This window comes from Rattus norvegicus, chromosome 17 (genome assembly GCF_036323735.1).
Source record: "Rattus norvegicus strain BN/NHsdMcwi chromosome 17, GRCr8, whole genome shotgun sequence".
NCBI lineage: Eukaryota > Metazoa > Chordata > Mammalia > Rodentia > Muridae > Rattus > Rattus norvegicus.
In genome coordinates, this window is record NC_086035.1 from 72,934,320 (window position 1) to 72,959,149 (window position 24,830).

Here is a 24,830-nt window from a genome sequence, read left to right on the forward strand (position 1 = left end):
TGTGCTCATGTGCATGTATATGTGTCTTCACATACACACATGTACACACACAAAACACATACTCACATGCACATACACAGGGGCATCACATGGATCCCATCCTGATTTCAAACTCATCATGAAGTGAAGAATGACTTTGAACTACTCTTTCCCCTGACACTATCTCTCAAGGGTTTGCCATTCCTGTCTGTGTGTGTGTGTGTGTGTGCTTGTGTGTGTGTGTGTGTATTTGCGTGTGTGTGTATGTATATGTTTCTCCCTGTATACACATGTACACACACACAAAACATACACACATGCAAATACATATTGGCATCACATGAACCCCAGGCTGATTTCTAACTCACGATGAAGTGAAACATGAGTTTGAAGTTGTGATTCCACTGACTCGGTTTTCTAATTGTTTGCTACTTGATTCAATGAGAGCTGGCGTTTGTGTGTATGTGTGTATGTATATGTATCCATATAAACTTTTATACAAACTCACAAAACATAAAAACATGGACATATATGAGGTCATCACACGAAACGCAGGCTGATTTCAAACTCATCATGAATTGAAGCAAGAGTTTGAATTACTGATTCCACTGGCATTATCTCCTAAGAGTTTGCCATTCAAGTGGGTGTGTCGTTCCTTGTGCGCATACACACACACACATATGTATAAATGGACACACACACACATGGACATACAAAAGCAAACACATGCACATACATAGGGGTGTCACATGAAAGCCAGGATATCAATCATGAATTGAAGCAAGAGTATGAACTATGTTCCTCATGACGCTAACACTCAAGTGTTGGCCATTCGTGTTTGTGTGTGCATTTGTCTGTGTGTATGTCGGTATGTACATGTATATTCACATACACACATAACATACACACAGACATATACACACATGCGCATATGTATTGGAATCACATGAATCCCAGGCTTATCTCTAACTCATCCTGAAATCAAGCATGAGTTAGATCACCTGATCCTCCTGTTTCTGTCTCCAAAGTGTTGGGCACTCGTTTGTGAGTGTTCTTGTTTGTGTGTGTATGTGTTTATGTATATGTATATTCATATACACAAAAGGACATACACACACATATGGTCATATGCACATAACTAAGGGCTTCCCATGAATCACAGAAGAGTTAGTCTGGACTCATAATCTTCCCGACTCTGACTCCCACATATTTGCCATTCATGTCTGTGTGTTTGTGTGCATGTGTGTGTCTATATATGTATAATCAAATAGACACATGTACATACACACAACATATATGCACATGCAAATAAATATGGGCATCACATGTTTACCAGGCTGATTTGCAAATCAACATGAAGCAAAGCATGAGTTGGAACTCCTGATTCCCCTGAATCTCTCTCCCAAGTGTTTGCCATTCATGTGTGAGTGTGCTTGCGTGTGTGTGCTTATGTGCATGTATATGTGTCTTCACATACACACATGTACACACACAAAACACATACACACATGCACATACACAAGGCCATCACATGGATCCAAGCCTGATTTCAAATTCATCATGAAGTGAAAAATGAGTTTGAACTATTTCCCGACACTCTCTTTCAAATGTCTGCCATTCTTGTGTGTGTGTGTGTGTGTGTGTATGTATGTGTGTGTGTGTCTGAGCCTGTGTGTGTGTGTATGTATATGTTTCTTCATATACACACATGTACATACACACATCACATACACACATGCACATACACAGGGGCATGACATGAACCCCAACCTGATTTCAACTCAACATGAAATGAAGAATTACTTTGAACTACTCTTTCCCCTGACACTATCTCTCAAGGGTTTGCCATTCCTGTCTGTGTGTGTGTGTGTGCTTGTGTGTGTCTGTATGTGTGTGTGTGTGTGTATACATATATATATATATATATGTTTCTCCACATATACACATGTACACACACACAAAACATACACATATACAAATACATATTGGCATCAGATAATCCCCAGGCTGATTTCTAACTAATTATGAATGGAAACATGAGTTTGATTTGTGATTGCACTGACTCTGTCTTCTAATTGTTTGCTATTTGATTCAAAGAGAGCTGGCGTTTGTGTGTATGTATATGCATCCATATAAACTTTTAAACAAACTCACAAAACATAAAAACATGGACATATATGGGGCCATCACACGAATCGCAGGCTGATTTCAAACTCATCATGAATTGAAGCAAGAATTTGAATTACTGATTCCACTGGCATTATCTCCTAAGAGTTTGCCATTCAAGTGGGTGTGTCGTTCCTTGTGTGCATACACAAACACACACACACAAACACACACATCTATATATGGACACACACACATGGACATGCAAAGCAAACACATGCACATACATACGGGTGTCACATGAAAGAAAGCCAGGATATCAATCATGAATTGAAGCAAGAGTATGAACTATGATCCTCATGACGCTAACCCTCAAATGCTGGCCATTCATGTTTGTGCGTGCATTTGTCTGTGTGTATGTGGGTATGTACATGCATATTCACATACACACATAACATACACACAGGCATATACACACATGCGCATATGTAGGGAAATCACATGAATCCCAGGCTTATCTCTAACTCATCCTGAAGTCAAGAATGAGTTAGAACACCTGATCCTCCTGTTTCTGTCTCCAAAGTGTTGGGCACTCGTGTGTGAGTGTTCTTGTTTGTGTGTGTATGTGTTTATGTATATGTATATTCATATACACAAAAGGACATACACACACATACAGTCATATGCACATAACTAAGGCCTTCCCATGAATCACAGAAGCGTTAGTCTGGACTCAAAATCCCCCCGACTCTGACTCCCACATACTTCTCAACCATGTGTGTGTGTGTGTTGCGTGCATGTGTGTCTGTGTGTATATATGTATATTCATATAGACACAGGTAGATCCACACAACATACACACATGCATATAAATATGGGCATCACATGAAAACCAGGCTGATTTGAAACTCAACATCAAGTGCAGCATGAGTTCGAACTCCTGATTCCCCTGAATCTCTCTCCCAAGTGTTTGCCATTCATGTGTGAGTGTGCTTGCGTGTGTGTGCTTATATGCATGTATATGTGTCTTCACATACACACATGTACACACACAAAACACATACACACATGCACATACACAGCGGCATCACATGGATCCCAGCCTGATTTCAAACTCATCATGAAGTGAAAAATGAGTTTGAACTACTTTTTCCCCTGATACTCCCTTTCAAATGTCTGCCATTCTTTTGTGTGTGTGTGTGTGTGTGTGTGTGTGTGTGTGTGAGAGAGAGAGAGAGAGAGAGAGAGAGCCTATGTGTGTGTATGTGTGTATGTATATGTTTCTTCATATACACACATGTACATACACACATCACATACACACATGCACATACATAAGGTCATCACATGAACCCCAGACTGATTTCAAATTCATCATGAAGTGAAGAATGAGTTTGAACTACTCTTTCATCAGACACTATCTCTCAAGGGTTTGCCATTCCTGTTTGTGTGTGTGTGTGTGTGTGTGTGTACGCGTGTTTGTGTTTTTGTGTATGTCTGTATGTATGTTTCTCCATATATACACCTGTACACGCACACAAAACATACACACATGCAAATACATATTGGCATCAGATAAACTCCAGTCTGATTTCTAACTCATGATGAAGTGACACATGAGTTTGAACTTGTGATTCCACTCTGTCTCCCAAGTGTTTGTTGTTCGATTGTACATGAGCTGGGGTTTGTGTGTAAGTGTGTATATATATGTTTCTTCATATAAACTTTTATACATACACACAAAACATAAACACATGCACATATATAGGTCCATCACATGAATCACAGGCTGATCTCATACATATATGCATATACACATAAATAAGGGCATCACATGTATACCAGGCTGATTTGCAAATCAACATGAAGCAAAGCATGAGTTTGAACTCCTGATTCCCCTGTATCTCTCTCCCAAATGTTTGCCATTCATGTGTGAGTGTGCTTGAATGTGTGTGCTTATGTGTATGTATATGTGTCTTCATATGCACACATGTACACATCTTTCAACCTCATCATGAATTGAAGCAAGAGTTTGAATTACTGATTCCATTGGCATTATCTCCTAAGACTTTGCCATTCAAATGGGTGTGGGGTTCTTTGTGTGCATACACACACACACACACACACACACATATCTATAAATGGACACACACACATGGACATACAAAAGCAAACACATGCACATACATACGGGTGTCACATGAAAGCCAGGATATCAATCATGAATTGAAGCAAGAGTATGAACTATGATCCTCATGATGCTAACCCTCAAGTGTTGGTCATTCGTGTTTGTGTGTGCATTTGTCTGTGTGTATGTCGGTATGTACATGTATATTCACATACACACATAACATACACACAGACATATACACACATGTGCATATGTAGGGGAATCACATGAATCCCAGGCTTATCTCTAACTCATCCTGAAGTCAAGCATGAGTTAGAACGCCTGATGTGCCTGGTTCTGTCTCCAAAGTGTTGGCCACTCATGTGTGTTTGTGCTTGTGTGTATATGTGTTTATGTATATGTATATTCATATACACAAATGGACATACACACACATATAGACATATGCACATAGCTAAGGGCTTCCCTAGAATCACAGAAGGGTGAGTCTGCATTCCAAATCCTCCTGACTCAGACTCCCACATAACTTCCCATTCATGTGTGTGTGTGTTTGCATCTATGTGTGTGCGTGTATGCATATATATATTCATATAGTCACATGTACATACACAAAAGATATACACACATGCACATAAATATGGGCATCACATGAAAACCAGGCTGATTTGAAACTCAACATGAAGTGAAGCATGAGTTCGAACTCTGATTCCCCTGAATCTCTCTCCCAAGTGTTTGCCATTCATGTGTGAGTGTGCTTGAGTGTGTGCTTATGTGCATGTATATGTGTCTTCACATACACACATGTACACACACAAAACACATACACAATGCACATACACACGGGCATCACATGGATCCCAGCCTGATTTCAAACTCATCATGAAGTGAAGCATGAGTTTGTACTCCTGATTCCCCTGACTCTGTTTCCCAAGTTTTTGCCATTCATGTGTATGTGTGCTTGCATATGTGCGTGTTTATTTATATGTTTCTTCATATACACACTTGTACATACATACAACATATACACACATGCACATAAAAAGGGGTATCACATGAATCCCAGGCTTATTTCAAACTCATTCATGAAGTGAAGCATGAGTTTGAACTTCTGATTCCTCGGACTCTGTCTCCCAGGTTGGGCCATTCTTGTGTCTGTGTGTGTGTTTGCATATGTGTGTATGTGTGTGTGTGTGTGTGTGTATATCTTCATATACACACATGTACATACTCACAGACATATACACACATGCACATATATAGGGGTACCACATCCATCCCAGGCTATCCCTAACTCATCATGACATGAAGCTTGCATTAGAACTCTGATCATCCTGACTCTGTCTCCCAATGTTTGCCACTCGTGTATATGTGCTTGTGTGTGTGTATGTAAATGTATATTCATATACAAATATGTACATAAACAAATCCATATACTCACATACACATACATAGGGGCATCACATGAATACCAGGCTGATTTCAAACTCATCATGAGGTGAAGCATGAGTTTGAACTCCAGACGCTCCTGACTCTGTTCCCCAAATGTTTACCATTCATGTGTGTGTGTGCTTGCGTGTTTGTGTATGTGTATATGTATATGCAAATATATATACACACATGTACATACACATAGACAGATAGACACATGCACATACAAAGGGGCATCACTTGAATCCCAGGTTATCTCTAACTCATCATGAAATGAAGCATGAGTTTGAAATCCTGATACTGCTCAATCTGTCTCACAAGTGTTTATCATTCATGGGTGTATGTGCCTGCGAGTGTGTGAGTATGAATATGTATATTCATAAACACACATGTACATACACATATACATATCCACACATGTGCATACATAGGGACATCACATGAATCCCTGGCAGATTTCTAACTCATCATATGGTGAAGCATGAGTTTGAACTCTGCTGACTCTGTCTCCCAAGTGTATGCCATTTGTTTGTGTGTGTTTGTGCTTGCGTGTTTGTGTATGTGTGTATGTATATGTAAAATCATATACACACATGGACATACACACACACACACATACACACATGCACATACATAGAGGCATGCATGAATCCCAGAAGCAGGAGTTTGAACTCATGATCTTCCTGAGTCTGTCTCCCAAGTGTTTGCCATTGATGTGTGTGTGCTTGCTTATGTGTTTGTTGGTATGTATATGTTTACTCAAATACACACATGTACATACACACTGACATATACACACATGCACATACATAGGGCCATCATTTGAATCCCACTCTTATTTCTAACTCACCATGATGTGAAGAATGAGCTAGACTTCTGATCCTGCTGACTCTGTCTCCCAAGTGCTTGCAATTCGTGAATGTGTGTGCTTGCATGTGTGTGTGTGTGTGTGTGTATTTGTATGTTCATGTATGCTCATGGAGATACACTCAGAAATATAAACCCATGCACATATATGGGGCATCATATGAATACCAGGATATCTATAACTCAGCATGAAGTGAAGCATGAATTGAACTTCTGATTGTCCTGACACTGTCTGCCAAGTGTTACCATTTGTGTGTGTGTATGTGCCTGAGAGTGTTTGTATGTGTGTGTGTGTGTCCGTGTGTGTGTGTCTGTGTGTGTGTGTATGCTCATATACACACATGGACATACACAAACACAAATATACACAAACACACATATAAGGGCATCAAGTGAATTCCAGAAGCATGAGTTTGAACTCATGATTGTCTTGATACTCTATCCCAAGTGTTAGCCACTTATATGGGTGCTTGTGAGTATGTGTGTTTGTTACACACATGTACATACACACATGCACAGACAAAGGGCCTTCATGTGAATCTCAATCTAATTTCTAAGACACCATGAAGCTAAGCATGAGTTTGAACTCCTGATTCCACTGAATCTGTCTCCCAAGTGTTTGCTATTTGTGTGGGTGCATGGGTGTGTGTGTGTGTGAGAGAGAGAGAGAGAGAGAGAGAGAGAGAGAGAGAGAGAGAGAGATGGATATGCACAAACACATATAGACTATAGACATATGTACATACATAAGGGCATCACATGAATCCCAGAATCATGAGTTTCAACTCATGATCCTCTTGACTCTGTTTCCCAAGTGTTTGGCATTAGTGTGTGTGTGTGAGTGTGTGTGTGAGTGTGTGTGTGTGTGTTTGCATGTGTCTGTGTGTGAATGTATATGTATATTCATATACACACATGTTCATACACACCTGTATATACATAGGGGCATTACATGAATTCCAAGCTCATTTCTAACTCATCATGAAGTGAAGCATGATTTTGAATTCCTGATCCTCCTGTCCCTGCCTACCAAGTGTTTGCCAATTGTGTGTATATGTACTTATGTGTGTGTGTATGTGTGTGTGTGTATATATTTATATTCATATACACACATGGACATACACACAGACATACGCACACATGGCCATACATAGGGGCATCACATGAACTCCAGGCTATCTCTAACTCATCACTAAGTGAAGCGTGAGTTAGAACTCCTGATCCTCTTGACTCTATCTCCAAAGTCTCTGCCATTCCTGTGTCTGTGTGTCTGTGCTTGTGTGTGTGAATGTGTATATTTTTATGTTTATTCACATACACACACATATCCCCACATGCCCATACATAGGGGCATCACATGAATCCCATGATATCTCTAACTCATCATGATGCGAAACATGAGTTTGAACTCATGAACCTGCAGACTTTGTCCCCCAAGTGTTTGTCATTCATGTGTGTGCCTCCATGTGTGTATTCATATACACACATGTACAGACACAAATACATATACACACATGCACATACAGAGGGGCATCACATGAATTCCAGGCTGATTTCAAACACATCATGAAGTGAAGAATGAGTTTGAACTCCCTGACTCTGTCTCCCAAGTGCTTGCCACTTGTGTGTGTGTGCTTGCGTATATGTGTATGTGTGTATGTATATGTATAATCATATACACACATGGACATACACACACACATATACACACATGCACATACATAGGGGCAGCACATGAATCCGAGGTTATCTCTAACTCATCATGAAGTGAATCTTGAATTTGAACTGTGATCCTCTTGACTCTAACTCCCAAATGTTTGCAATTTGTGTGTGTGTGTGTGTGTGTGTGTGTGTGTGGGTGGGTGGGTGTGTGTTTGTATGTGTGTGTGTGTACTAGTATATTCATATATACTCATGGACATACACACAGACATATAAACACATGCACTTACGTAGGGAGAATCTCGTGAATCTCAGAAGCATGTTTTTGAACTCATGATCCTCATGATACTATCTCCCAAGTATATGGTATTCGTGTGTGTGTACTTGCATGTATGTGTGTATGTATATGTATATTTATATAAACACATGTACATACATACTTACCTATACACACGTGCACATGCATAAGGCCATCGAATGAATCCCCGACTGATTTCTACCTCGCCATGAAGTAAAGCGTGAGTTTGAACTCATGAACTTCCTGAGTCTGTCTCCAAAGTGTTTGCCATTTGTGTGTGTCTGTGCTTCCGTATGTGTGTGTCTGTGTGTGTGTATGAATATGTATATTCATGGACATATACACACGATAAACACACATGCCTATTCATAGGGGCATCACATGAATCCCAGGCTGATTTCAAATTCATCATGTAGTGAAACATGAATCTGAAATCCTGACTCCTGATTCCCCTGACTCTGTCTCCCAAGAGTTTGTCATTTGTGTGTGTGTGTGCATCCATATGTGTGTATGTGCATATGTATATTTATATTCATATAAACATATGGACATACACACAGACATACAAACATGCACATACATAGAAGCAACACATGAATCCCAGGCTGTTTTCAAACTCATCATGAAGTAAAACATGAGTTTGAACTCCTGATGCTCCTGACTCTGTCCTCCAAATATTTGCCATTCATGTGTGTGTGTGCTTGCATGTATGTGTATCTGTGTATGTATATGTATATTCATATGCACACATGGAAATACAAACAGACATATAGAATCATGCACATACATAGAAAAATCACATTAAGTCCAGGCTATGTCTAAATCATAATCAAGTGAAGCAGGAATTAGAACTCCTGATCCTCTTGACTCTGTCCCAAAGTGTTTGCCATATTTGTGTGTTTGTGCTCTGTGTGTGTATGCATATGTATACATGTATATACACACAGAGACATTACACACAGACATACACACATGAACATACATAGGGACATCACATGAATCCCAGGCTCTCTAACTCCTCATCAACTGAAGCTTGAGTTTGAACTCCTGATGGTTCTCAGTCTCCCAAAAGTTTGCCCTCCATGTGTGTGTGTCTGCGTGTGTCTGTGTGTGTGTATCTGTGTGTATGTATTTCTATATTCATATACACTCATGGACATGCACACAGCCATATAAACACATGCACATATAAAGGGGCATCTCATGAATCTCAGGCTATCTCTAATTTAGCATGAAGTGAAGCATGAGTTTGAATTTCTGATCGTCCTGACTCTGTCTGCGAAGTGTTTACCATTCTTATGTGTGTGTGCTTGTGTGTGTGTATGTGTGTATGTACATACATATTAATATACATACATGGACATACACACACATACACATATATACATTCATGCACATACATATGGACATCCCATGAATCCCAGAAACTTGAGTTTGGACTCATGATCCTGTTGACTCTCTCTCCAAAGTGTTTGCCATTCGTGTGTGTGTGCTTACATGTGTGTGCTTGTGTATATGTATGTGTATATTAACATACACACAGGAACATACACACAGACATATACAAACATGCACATGTACAGGGGCATCACATGCATCCCGGGCTATCTCTAACTCATCATGAAGTAAAGCATGAGTTTTAAGTCCTAACCCTCTTGAATCCATCCCCTACAAATATTTGCCTTTCGTGTGTGTGTGTGTGTGCGTATGTGTGTGTGTGCACGCACGCGCGTGCACGCGTCCTCTTGTATGTGTGTATGTGTATATGTATACATATATATTCGTATTCATATACATGCACATACATACCCACAAATACACACAAGCAAATATATAGAGGAATAACATGAATCCCAGATGCATGACTGAGTTTGAACTCATGATCCTCATGATACTGTCTCCCAAGTGTATGACATTCGTGTGTGTGTTTGCCTGTATGCGTTTGTGTGTATGTATATGTATATTCATATACACACATAGACATACATACACATATACACAAATGCACATACATAGGGGCATAACATGAATCCTAGGTTATCTCTAACTCATAATGAAGGGAAGCTTGAGTTTGAACTCCTGATCGTCCTGGCTCTGGCTCCCAAAGTTTGCCATTCTTGTCTCTGTGTGTGTGTGTGTGTGTGTGTGTGTGTGTGTGTGTGTGTGTGTGTATTTTTATATTCATATACACTCATAGATATACACACACATATAAACACATGCACATACATAGGGGCATCACATGAATCCCAGGCTATCTCTAATTCAGCATGAAGTGAAGCATCAGTTTGAGCTTCTGAGTACTGATTCTGTCTTCCAAGTGTGTATGTGTGTATGATTGCATAAGTATGTGTCTGTGTTTGTGTGTTTATGTGAAAATACACACGCATGGTCATACACACATGCACATACAAAGGGGGGGTGTCCCATGAATGCCAGAAAAATCAGTTTGAAGTCATGACACTGTTGGCTCTGTCTTCCAAGTATTTGCCATTCATATGCATGTGTGAGCATGTGTGGTTGTGTTTCTATGTCTGTGTATGTATATTAACATACAGACATGGACATACACATGGACATATACACACATGCACATATACAGGAGAATCACATGAATCCCAGGCTAGCTCTAACTAATCATGAGTAAAGCATGACTTTAACTCCTCATCCTGAATCTGCCCCCCAAATGTTTGCCATTCCTGTGTGTGTGCTTGCACGTGTGTGTATGTGTGTGTGTATGTATATTCATATACACACATGGACATACACACACACATATATACACATGCAAATATATAGAGACATCACATGAATCCCAGAAGCCTGAGTTTGAAATCATTATCCTCATGATACTGTCTACCAAGTGCTTGCCATTCATGTGTGTGTGTGTGCTTGCGTGTGTGTGTATGTGTGTATGTATATGTTTCTTCATATACACACATGTACATACACACTTACATATACACACATGCACATACATAGGGCCATCACATGAATCCTAGTCTGATTTCTAACTCACCATGATGTGAAGCATGAGTTTGAACTCCAGATCCTGTTGAGTCTTTCCCCCACGGGTTTGCCATTCGTGTGTGTGTGTGTGTGTGTGTGTGTGTGTGTGTACGCGCGTGCGCACGCGCTTGCATGTGTGTCTGTGTGTATATGAATGTTTCATATACACACATGTACATACACACAGACATATACAAACATGCACATACCATAGGGACATCACATGAATCCCTGGTTATCTCTAACTAATCATTAAGTGTAGGATGAGTTAGAACTTCTAATCCTCTTGACTCTGTCTCCAAAGTATTTGCCTTTCCTGTATATGTGTATCAGTGCTTGTGTGTGTGTGTGTATGTGTGTATGAATATGAGTATTCACATACAAGTATGGATATAAACACACATATACACAGTTGAACATACATAGGGGCAGCACAAGTATCCCAGGATATCTCTAACTCATCATGAAGTGAAGCATGAGTTTGGAGGCATGAACCTCCTGACTCCATCTCCCAAATGTTCTTCATTTGTGTGTTTGTGTGTGTGTGCTTCCGAATGTGTACATGTGTATGAATATGCATATTCATATACACATGTACATATACACATACATACTAACACATGCACATACCTAGGAGCATCACATGAATCCCTGGCTGATATCTAACTCATCATGAACTTAAGCATGAGTTTGAACTCCTGATCCTCCTAAATCTGTCTGTCAAGTGTTTGCCATTCATGTGTGCATGTGCTTGCATGTGTGTATGAATATGTATGTTCATAAACAGACATGTACATACATACATACATATTCACACATGCACATACAGAGGTGCATCACATGAATCCCAGATTGATTTCTAACTCATCATGAATTGAAACATGATTTTGAACTCCTGATGCTCCTGACTCTGTCCACAAATGTTGTCAATTTCTTTGTGTGTGTGCTTGCGTGCGTGTGTGTATGTGTGTATGTATATGTATATTCACATACACACATGGACATACACACAGACATATACATACATTCACATACCTAGGGACATCACATGACACCCAGGCTATTTCTAACTCATAATGAAGTAAAGCATGAGTTTTAACTCCTGATCCTCTTCACACTTTCTACTAAGTGTTTGCTATATTCATGTGTCTATTCTTCGGTGTGTGTATATGTGTGTATGTATGTGTATTCATATACAAACATGGACATACACACAGACATATACATACATGCGCATACATAGGGGCATCACATGAATCAAAGAATGATTTCTAACTCATCATTAAGTGAAGCATGAGTTTGAACTCCTGACCCCGCTGACTCTGTCTCCAAAGTGTTTGGAATTTGTTTGTGTGTGTTAGTGCTTGTGTGTGTTTGTGTGTGTGTATATGTATATTCATGTACAAAAATGGACATACACACACCAATATACACACATGCACAAACATAGCAGAGTCCAATGAATCCTAGAAGCATGAGTTTGTATTAATGATCCTTCTGACCCTTTCTCCCTGATGTTTGCCATTCATGTGTGTTTGATTCCGTGTGTGTTTGTGTGTGTGAATGTATATGTATATTCATATATACACAAGTACATACATACATATACACAAATGCACATACATAGGGTACTCAAATGAATCCCAGACTCATTTCTAACTCACCATGAAGTGAAGCATCAGTTTGAACTCGTGATCCCCGACTCTGTCTCCCAAGTGCTTGCCATTCATGTGTGTGTGTGTGAACACATATATTCATATACACACATGTACATACACACATACATATTCACACATGCACATACACAGGGGCAACACATGAATCACAGGATTATTTCTAACTCATTATGAAGTGAAGCATGAATTTGAACTCCTGATTCTCCTGACTCTATCTCTGAAGTTTTTGTCATTAATGTATATGTGTGCTTGTGTGTGTGTATGTGTGTTTTTATATGTATATTTATAGACACACATTGACATACACACAGAGATATAAACACATGCATATAATAGGGGCATCACATGAATCCCAGCATATCTCTAATTCATCATGAGGTGAAGCATGAGTTTGAACTCTTGATCGTCCTGACTCCTTCTCCCAAATATTTGTCATTTGTGTGTCTGTGTGCTTACGTGTGTGTGTATGTGTGTGTATTTGTGTGTGCATGTATATGTAGATTCATATACACACATGTTCATACACACACATGTATACACAAATGAACATACATAGGGACATGATATGAATCCCAGGATGATCTCTAACTCATGATGAAGTGAAGGCTGACTTATAACTCCTGATCCTCTTGGCTCTGTCTCCAAAGTGTTTGCCATTCAAGTTTGCATGTGCTTGGGTGTGTGAATCTGTTTATGTATATGTATATTCATATACAAAGATGGAAATACACACACATATACACACATGCATATACATAGGGGCATCCCATGAATCGCAGGTTATCTCTAATTCATCATGAAGTGAATATTGAGTTTGCACACCTGATCCTCCTGGCTCTATCTCCCAAATGTTTGCCATTCTTGTGTGTGTGCATGTGTGTATGTATATGAATATTCATATACACTCCTGGACATACACACAGACATATAAACACATGCATATACATCCGGCATCCCATGAACCCCAGGTTATCTCTACTTCATCATGAAGTGAATATTGAGTTTGCACACCTGATCCTCCTGATTCTATCTCCCAAATGTTTGCCATTCCTGTGTGTGTGTATGTGTGTGTGTATATGAATATTCATATACACTCCTGGACATACACACAGACATATAAACACATGCATATACATACGGGAATCACATGAATCCCAGGCTATATCTAATTAAGCATGAAGTGAGGCATGAATTTGAACTACTGATCATCCTGACTATCTCTCCCAAATGTCTGTCATTCCTGTGCGTGTGTGTGTGTGTGTGTGTGTGTGTGTGTGCATGAGTGGTGTGCATGTGTGTGTATTTATTTGTATATTCATATATACTCATGGACATACACACAGACATATAAACACATGCACATACATAAGGGCATCACATGAATCCAAGGCTATCTCTAATTCAGAACGAAATGATGCATGAGTTTGAACTTCTGAGCGTCCTGACTCTGTCTACCAAATGTTTACCATTCATGTATTTGTGTGCTTGTGTGTGTGTGTATGTGTATATATGTAAATTCATATACACACATGGACATACACACACATGAACAGACATAAGGGCATCATATGAAAACCAGAAAAATGAGTTAGAATTCATACTCCTCCTGACTCTGTCTCCCAAGTGTTTGCCATTCATGTGTGTGTGCTTGTGTGTATGTGTGTCTGTGTATGTATATGTATATTTGTATACACACATGTACACATACACTTACATATACATACATGCACAAACATAGGGGCATCACATGAATCCCAGGCTGATTTCTAATTCACTGTGAAGTAAAGCATGAGTTTGAACTCCTGATTCCGCTGACTTGGTCCCCCAAGTGTTTGCCATTCGTGTGTGTGTGTGTGTGTGTGTGTGTGTGTGTGTGTGTGTTTGCATGTCTGTATGTGTTTATAAATATGTATACTCATATACACACATGTCCATAAACACATATATATTCACGTGTATCTGTGGGTATGTACATGTATATTCATATACACAAATGGACATACCCAAAGATACATACACAACATGCACATATATAGGGGCATCACATGAATTTCAGGCTGATTTCTAATTTACCATGAAGTAAAGCATGAATTTTGACTCCTGATCACCCTAACTCTTTCTCCCAAGAGTTTGCCATTCGTGTTGTGTGTGCTTGCCTCATGTGTTTCTATGTGTATAAATATGTATATTCACATGCACATATGTACATACACACATACATATTCACACATGCACATATAAAGGGGCATCACAAGAATCTCAGGCTGATTTATAACTCATCATGAAGTAAAGCATGAGTTTGAATTTCTCATCCTCTTGAGTCTGTGCTCCATATGTTTACCATTCCTATGTGTGTGTGCTTGCGTATGTGTGTATAAGTGTATGTATATTCATATACACAAATGGACATAAACAGAGATATATACACACACATACACATATAGGGGCATCACATGAATCCCAGGCTATCTCTAACTTATCATGAAATGAGGCATGAGTTTGAAATTCTGATCCTCCAGAGTCTGTCTGCCAAATGTTGACCATTCATGTGAGTGTGTGCTTGCCTGTGTGGTGTATGTGTGTGTGTGTGTGTGTGTGTATAAATATTCATATATACATATGGACATACACACACACGTATGCACATGCACATACATAGGGGCATTACATGAATCCCAGGATATCTCTAATTCCTCATGAAGTGAAGCATGTGTTTAAACGCAGGATGCTCCTGGCTTTGACTCCCAAGTGTTGGCCATTTGTGTGTGGCTGTGCTCGCGTGTGGGCATATGTGTGTGTGTGTGTGTGTGTGTGTGTGTGTGTATTCAATACACATATGACATACACATAGACATTTATACACATGCACATATACAGGGGCATCACTTGAATCCCAGGCTATCTCTAAGTCATCATGAAGTGAAGCATGAGTTATAACTCTGATCCTTGTGACTCTGTATCCAGAGTGTTTGCCATATTTGTGCATCTGTGTTTGCGTGTGTGTTTATGTGTGTGTGCATGCTTGTGCATATATATATATATACATACATATATAAATATATACATAATATATATAGGTATACATGGACACACAAACACACACACATAAACGCATGCACAAACATACGGGCATCACATACGGGATATCTCTAACTCAGCATGAAGTGAAGCATGAGTTTGAACACCTGATTGTCCTAACTCTGTCTCCCAAATGTTTGTAATCCCTGTGTGTGTGGTGGGGAGGGGAGGAATGTATGTATTTGTATATTTATACACACTCATTGACATATACACACACATGCACATACATAGGGGCATCACATGAATCCCAGGCTATCTCTAACTCATCATAAAGTAAAGCTTGAGTTTGAACTCCTGATCCTCCTGATTCTGTCTCCCAAATGTTTGCCATATTTGTGTCTCTGTGCTTGTGTGTATGTGTCCATATATTCATATACACACATGAACATAAACACATTCATATACACCCATTCACATATATAGGGGCATCACATGAATACCAGAAGCATGAGTTTGAACTAATGGTCCTCCTCAGTCTCCCAAGTGTTTGTCATTCATGTGTGTGTGTGTGTGTGTGTGTGTGTGTGTGTGTGTGTGTGGTGTGTGTACGTATTCACATACACATATAGACATCACACATACATATACACACATGCACAAACATAGGGGCATCACATGAATTCCAGGTTGATTTTAAACTCATCATGAAGTAAAGCATTTGTTTGAACTCCTGATGTCCCTGACTCTGTCCCTCAAATGTTTAGCACTCCTGTTTGTGTGTGCTTGCATGTGTGCTTGCATGTGTGTGTGTGTGTTTACCAATATGTATATTCATATATACACATGTACATACACACACACACACATATTCACACATGCACATATACAAAGGCATCACATGAATCCCAGGCTTATTTCTAACTCATCATGAAATGAAGCATGAGTTTGAACTCCTGATCCTCCTGAATCTGTGTGCCAAGTGTTTGCCATTTGTTTGTGTGTGTGTGCTTGCGCGTGTGTGTGTGTGTCTGTACTTGTATATTCATATATACTCATGGACCTATACACACACATGTACACACATGCACATATATAGCAGCATCCCATGAATCCCAGTAGCAAGAGTTTGAACTCATGATCCTCTAGATTCTGTCTGCCAAGGGTTTGCCATTGGTGTGTGTGTGCATGCATGTGTGTGTGCCTAAGAATATATTCATATACACACATGTGCATACACACACACATATATACACATGCACATACATAGGGCATCACATGAATTCCAGGCTGATTTCAAACCCATCATGAATTGACACATGAGCATTACATCCTGATTCCCCTGAATCTGTCTCCCAAGTGTTTGCCATACATGTGTGTGTGCTTGCATGTGTGTGTATGTGTATGTGTATGTATATAGATAGTCAGATACACACATGGACATACACACAAACATATACACACATGCACATACATAGGGGCATCACTTGAAACCTAGGCTACCTCTAACTCATCATCAAGCAAAGCATGAGTTTGAATTAATGATGCTCCTGACTCGGTCTCCCAAGTGTTTCCCATTCATTTGTGTGTGTGTGCTTGTGTGTGTGTATGTGTGCATTTATATGTAGATTCACATACACACATGAACATACACACAAACATATACACACATGCACATACATAGGGGCATCACATGAATCCCAGGCTGATTTCAAACTAATCATGCAGTGAAGCATGAGTTAGAACTCCTGATCCTATTGACTCTTTCTCCGAAGTGTTTGCCATTCCTGTGTTTGGGTCTGTGCTTGCATGTGTGTGTATGTGTGTATCTATATGTATATTCATATACAAACGTAGACATACATCCACAGATATACACACATGCACAAACATAGGGGCATCACATGATTCCTAGGCTATCTCTAACTCATCACGAGTGAAACATGATTTAAAACTCCTGATCCTCTTGACTCTGTCTCTGAAGTGTTTGCCGTTTGAGTGTGCGTGTGCCTGTGTGTGTGTATGTATATGTATATTCATATACACACATGGACATACACACACATACACACACACACACACACACACACACACACACACACACACACACAAACATAGGGGCATTACATAAATTCCAGGTTTTCTCTAACTTATCCTGAAGTGAAGCTTTAATTTGAACTGATACTCCTGATTCTGTCTCCCTTGCCATTTGTGCGTGTGTGTGTGTGTGTGTGTGTGTGTGTGTGTGTGTGTGTGTGTGTGTGCGTGTGTGTGTGTTTCTATATTCATATACACTCCTGGACATACACACAGATATATAAACACATGCAAATACATAGGGGCATCACATGAATCCCAGGCTCTCTCTAATTCAGACTTAAGTGAAACATGAGTTTGAACTTCTGATCCTCCGGATCTGTTGGCCAAATGTTGGCCATTCTTGTGTGTGTGTGCAGTTGCATGTGTGTGTGTATATAAATATTTATATACACACATAGACATATACACACACATATTCACACATGCACATACATAGGGGCATCACATGAGACCCAGGATATCTCTAAAACATCACCAAGAGAAGCATGTGTTTCAACCACTGATCCTCCTGACTCTGACTCCCAAGTTTGGCCATTCGTGTGTGGGTGTGCTTGCATGTGTCTGTGTGAATACCAGGCTATCTCTAACTCAGCATGAAGTGAAGCATGAGTTTGAACTCCTGATCCTCCTGACTCTGTCTCCCAAATGTTTGCCATTCCTCTGTGTGTGTGTGTGCTTGCGTGTATATGTATGTGTGCATGTATATGTATATGTGTGCTTTCCTGTGTGTGTATTCCTACATATGTAGATTCATTTACATACATGTACATACTCATACATGTATACACACATGCACATGCATAGGGGCATCACATGAATCCCATGCTGATCTCTAACTCATAATGAAGTCAAACATGAATTTGAACTCTTGATTCTCCTGACACTGTCTCCCAAGTATTGGGATTAGCATTGTGTGCCATCATGCCTGACGGAGTGCCAATCAATATATTATTCACTATAATACAACAAACGGTCAATAAAATGGAATTTTTGATAGGAACTAAGGACAACTGCTTAGGTTCTTTATGGAAAGAAAATTAGAATTACGAGTCACTATTTTGTGCCACTGTAATTAGACAGTTGACATAGAGGCAAGCTCGTGCTACAATAAAGTTTCCTTTACTCTTGGATCCTGCATTTTATAGCACAAATCCAGTGTTTTCCACCAAACCCTCCCTCAGTTTGGAAGCCTCCCTCTGTGAAGTCTATGGTTTATCTTTGGTATTGCATGCCCAGAAGGTGGAAAGCCTATGTATCCATCATGTTTAGCTTACTTGTGTGTATTTATTTAAGCACTGTTGGTAGGGCCTATACCACTGGCTGTCATTTATTGGATTAAAATGGTGGGATCAAATCTCTAACAGCAAAATCCTGAGGCTGGAAGCTACTGGAAGGTTCCAGTCCTTCCCAGCTTAGAGGGCTTGTCTCTAGAGCCGGGGGCAGATATATTGGCTTGCTCTTTTAAAAGAGAGCAGAGTCGAAACAACATAAAAACAGATCTGCGTTCTTGGCACGTCTCTCTCACATGCCTTCTACCGAAATTTTGTCGAAGACCAGGCACCATCCAATTGCAAGAAGGATTCACAGTTTTCAAAGCAATCTAAGCACACAGGAAAACCTTTGAAATCTCTCGGGTATATGCAAGTTATAGCTTACATATTCTAGCTATCAACCCCAATGTTCAATATTGAAAGAGACATAAAAAAAATCTCCTTTCACACATTAATAAAATTTGGAATGGTGTTTGCCAAAGCCTGCCAACAGGGTTTCCTAGCACTCAGAGTAAGAGAAGACATGATGAGATGAACAACCTCAAAAGGAAACCACTAAGCCACATTACAAAACCCACCAGTACCAACACTTCTAAAATTGCATTCGTTTTAACTACCAACATAAATAGAATCTACTCTCGTGAGATGAAGCTAGAGTCCAATAAACAAAGCCATGACTGTGGTGTAGCCATCAAGGTTTGGAAAATTACACCTTCAAACTGTAATTCACCAACTGCTCTCAAGCATATAGACCAATTACCCATGCCAATGTCACAGCCTGCTAGCATCTGCCAGCCCTGACTAAGGCAACCCAACTGCCCTGAAGGATGACTGTCTGGAGATGAGAGCCTTAGGAACGGCAACAAAGGGAAGTTTGTACAAGTACTCGGGATAGTGATTGCAAGGCTGCGATTCAGACAACCTCTCAGGACTTCAGAAATTATTTAACACAACTGAGCTTGGAGTTCCCTGGGGCAGGGCGCAGTGGGTGGGTGGGTGGGTGGTGGATGACTGGGGTTTAAATGAGATAATTTTTATGACCCATTTCAAAAGATAAAATCTTCCACCTGAGTGCTAAAATCCCTCACGTAGTAGGACATGAGGTTTAAACAGGACGGTTAACACCTCCTGTGTCCTCTACATCTGCAGAGTACTAAGAATATTGGTCTGCATTCCATGCTGATTTGCCCGTGTAAGTGCATAGCCGCTGTGCTTGCTACTGGCGCGAGCAAACACGACTTGTTTCTCAACACTCATCAAACCCAAGGATTGCTGCTCTCCTCTTTGCTCGTCGCTTTTTATCATATTATTGCGTTAGATTTTCGGACCCTAGGAATATCTGAGCAGTGGAGTACCTGAGACACCAGTCTAAAGAAATGCACCATTGACACTTTGTTGTATAGACTTCTCAGACGTTTTCGCATCTTTAATGTCAATGGCTGCATTTTGGTGCACGAATCACTCAGTACACGGCACACCATCTAGTGGAGGAAGTGCCTTGCCATTGACCCTGATGATTAAGCCCCACAAACCTTCCAAGGGGTGGAGCTAAGGCAAGTTTCATGTCAATCAATACAGAAGAACCTTTCCTTTGCATCGCAGGTCAGTTCACACTGCAACTTGTCCAGATACACGCAATGACATCATTTCAGAGGCAAGAAGACACCAGCCCGTTCTACGCCAAGCCCGCACATTTCCACAGGATACGAACCTTTGGGAGGAGCGAGGTTGACTCCATTTTTAAGGCACCACTGTACTGGCAAAATCCCCAAAGAATCTGCGTGGCACAGCATTGTGAGTCCATTAGTCTCGGCTCTTAAGTCATCAATGGCCACTTGGAAAAACTGACTGTTAAAAACCTACAGAAAGAGAAAAAGGAAATGTTAATTTCTCAGTGTTGCATATATACATCCTGACAGTTTCAATGACACTGAACATGTCTTATCAAGTTGACTTTAGCAGGAACCAACATTTCAATAGCTGTCACTGAAGCCAGTGGCTAAGAAAGAGGACTGAGTTTTGATGGTCACACAGAGAGAGAGAGAGAAATAGCTTAAATATACAGAAGAGAGAAAATGAAAATCAAAAGTAAAGACCTAGAAATATAAAACAAGGGCCTCCTATGAAGAAAAGCAAACTGACAGACAGACAACTAATTCCTGTCCATGGAAAATAAACTGGGTATTAAAAAGCCAACACCTCAACCACTATAGCAGGGACCAAACGCCTCAAAGCAGATCCTCCAACCCCTATGGCTTCATCCCTGGGAGACTCCTAGACCCCTGTGCATGACAGCCTTCAAAATACAACATCCTGTAGCCAGAGAGGAAATCACATTTGCAGAAAAACCTGTCTTTACTCCATGTTCCCCCCATCACCTGTCAGCTGTCACCACCAAAATATCAGATGTTCTTTGAGGACAGTGACCTCCTTTATTCATCAAATGATTCACAGAGGCATTGAAAATGTTTTGTATATGAATATACAATGAATGGGACAAAAATGCCAATGATAAAAATGAATGAGCAGGTCTAGTTGGTGGAAGTGTCAACCCAGCTAAGGAGGCCAAGTCTGAGAGGGGGGAGGGGAGGTATGTTCTAAAGCTTCCAACTCTCCGGGCTACAGAGCGAGCTGATGACCAGCCAAGGCAAATTAGTGAGACTCTGGTTCAAAGTGAAAAATAGAGAAATAAATCTAAAGAGGACTAACGCAGCTCACTAATAGAGCATTAGCCCAGCGTGTGCCAGGCTCTAGTTTCAAGCTCTAATAATGCAAAGGAAAGGAAAGAAAGAAACAAAGTTCTAAGGAGAGAGCAAAATCAGAGGCCTCACCGCCAACACACACAAGCTCGCACATGTAAGCAAGTGGCACACACGTGTGCGCATGCGCACGCACACACACACACACACACACACACACACACACACACACACACACGCACCATACCTTTACAGTTATACCATGCTCTGCTTCCTAGCTCTCTATTACAAAGTATATTGTAAACTAAATCTATAAGCAAGAGTAGAAAGCCTGGCCTGCACCTCTGTGCACTGATCCCAGTAATATCTTTAACTGTAGTCACTGGGCAGTTATCTTTGAAAATCTGCTTTAAGAAGCATAGATTCAAGGTAGGCATGGTGACACAAACCTATAATGCTAACCCTGAAGGAGGCATGAGGATCAGAAGTTTAAGAACAGCCTGAGTCACATGAGACCCTGTTTAAAGAGTTTTTTTTTTTTTTAAAGGATGAATCGTGGCCAGATTTCTCAGGAGAACATTTCCTGATGGTGGAAAACTTAAAAACACTCTAGGGACTGGAGAGATGGCCCTCTGGTTAAGAGCACTGGTTATTCTTCCAGAGGGCCGAAGTTCAATTCTGAGCCACTGATCTGTAACTCCATTTCCAAGGGACCTGGCGCCCTCTTCTGGCTTGAGCAAGCACTAGCCATGTACATGGTGCACAGACACACATGCTAAAGTCTCACCCCTTAACACTAGGGCGCCTCTGCACTTAGCTGTGTCCTATCTTCTTCGGGGACTTTCAGGAAGAAAAATAAAATCCTTAAAGGAGCACCCGTGTGAAATTTTCATTGTAAAAAGTAATGAAAACACCGGGTGGGATATCCTCGAGCAAAATATCCTAAAACATAAATATATTTAATGTATTTTTTTTTAAATCTCGGACATGTATACAATGAACTGTGATCATACCCACCGCTGGTATCCCTTCTAGTGGAACATATTCAATATATATTTATAAATACCTTCTACATGAAGAATATTCTAGTAAAGCACACATGGAGGTGTGCCTTGAACTTATCTGCTGGTCCTTAGAGAGAGAGCGCACGTTCCAGCGAGCTCACTAAGACAACAAATGGGCATCAGAGCACAGGATACGTACGGGGCAGAATGGCATTAAGCACTTCCTCTCCGGTACAAGTGCAGAGGAAAGTAACCTGCAAACGCTTGTCTCCCAGTGAGACGACATAAGGGGAAACGGCCGTGAACACTCAACCTGTCACTAAAAAGCTCACGTGTTTGCTACCTTTAAATTATCTTGATATTCAGTGTCTGAGAGTGACACCTTCCTTACTGGTAGCCTCAATTGGATAGCTTTTTAGTGACAGGTTGAGTCCTCGACAAGTCCACACACCCATTTAGAAAAAGGAGAAAGCCGAGTGCCGAGATTACGGTCGGTTTACATGTTCTTAATCTATTGTCACCACTAATTTTCTGAGACTGTAACAAATCGTGAAAAAAGAATGGGAAGGAAGGAAGGAAAAGTTCAAATATAATAATATTTGACTTACTACAAAAATATATCCACTTTCCTTTGGAAATAGAACTGCAATTGACCTTGAATCTTTAATCAAATTCTTCCTCTGAATAAAAAAGCGTCATTAACTGAAGACGCATTTGACAAAAAAAAAAAAAAAATGTTCGGCTCGTCAGTGCCTCCTACCACTTAGCAAAAGCTAATATTTAAGGTGGGAAACGCACAGTGTGAATCTGATCGTCATCAGAACCACCGGGATTTCTCTTATGAAGAAGAGATGATCTCAATAATCATATAATCTCAAAAGACTGCCAGGCCGGCATAGAAGAAGCACCTCTGCACAGTGAAGGAAGTGCGTTTCGCCTGACAACCCTGGAAGCAAGCGACTTCCTCCTGCCAAGGAAAGCAGATGAAAAAAGAAAACAAAGCAAAAATGTTGGTTTATGAGGAAATAAGAATCTGCCTTCAGGAATTTTCTCAATTATAAATAGAGAGTCATGAAGGAGAAGCAGGTTATCGCTCTTGTGTGTGGCATATTGCCTGTATGTGCACACGTGTGTTTGTGTGTGTGTGTGTGTGTGTGTGTGTGTGTGTGTGTGTGTGTGTGTGTGTGTATGCGCGCGCGCGCGCACTCCATGGGCAAGATTATAGGCAAGAGGAGGGCCTCACATGTCTTGACCAATATTATTTCCTAGAAAAGATTTATCACTCAATCTGGAGTTTGGGGTTTGGTTAGTTGGATTTGGCTAGGCTGGCTGGCCAGCAAGCCCTAGTAATTAATCCTCCTGGTGCTTGGATTCCAGGCATGCACCATCCAACTTTTAACCTTAGGAGCTGGGGATTTGAACTCGGGTTCTCATGCTTGGACTGCAATCCCTCTGATCCACCGAGCCATCTCTGTGGCACAGTAAGTTATGCTTGTAAAATGCAACTCACTGGTACACAGCTATTAAGAGAAGAACAGTCAGTCACTCTGTCGATGCTAGAAGCAGGAATCTGGTTAACTCC

At 40.4% G+C, this 24,830-nt stretch overlaps 1 protein-coding gene and 2 non-coding genes across 11 annotated transcripts in view; all 3 read right to left on the minus strand.

Moving 5' to 3' along the window:
• Sfmbt2 (Scm-like with four mbt domains 2) overlaps positions 1-24,830 on the minus strand; it is a 194,563-nt gene that overhangs the window by 90,283 nt on the left and 79,450 nt on the right. For all 9 annotated transcript variants that reach the window (XM_006254210.5, XM_006254216.5, XM_006254215.5 and 6 more), the window contains one exon: positions 21,257-21,404. In XM_006254210.5, coding sequence (XP_006254272.1) covers positions 21,257-21,404 — 148 coding nt within the window. The remainder of the gene's footprint in view (positions 1-21,256; positions 21,405-24,830) is intronic.
• On the minus strand, positions 8,144-8,225 carry Mir466b-2 (microRNA mir-466b-2). Its single transcript, NR_032252.1, has one exon. It is a non-coding gene; the product is annotated as a microRNA mir-466b-2 (primary transcript).
• On the minus strand, positions 11,174-11,259 carry Mir466b-1 (microRNA mir-466b-1). Its single transcript, NR_032251.1, has one exon. It is a non-coding gene; the product is annotated as a microRNA mir-466b-1 (primary transcript).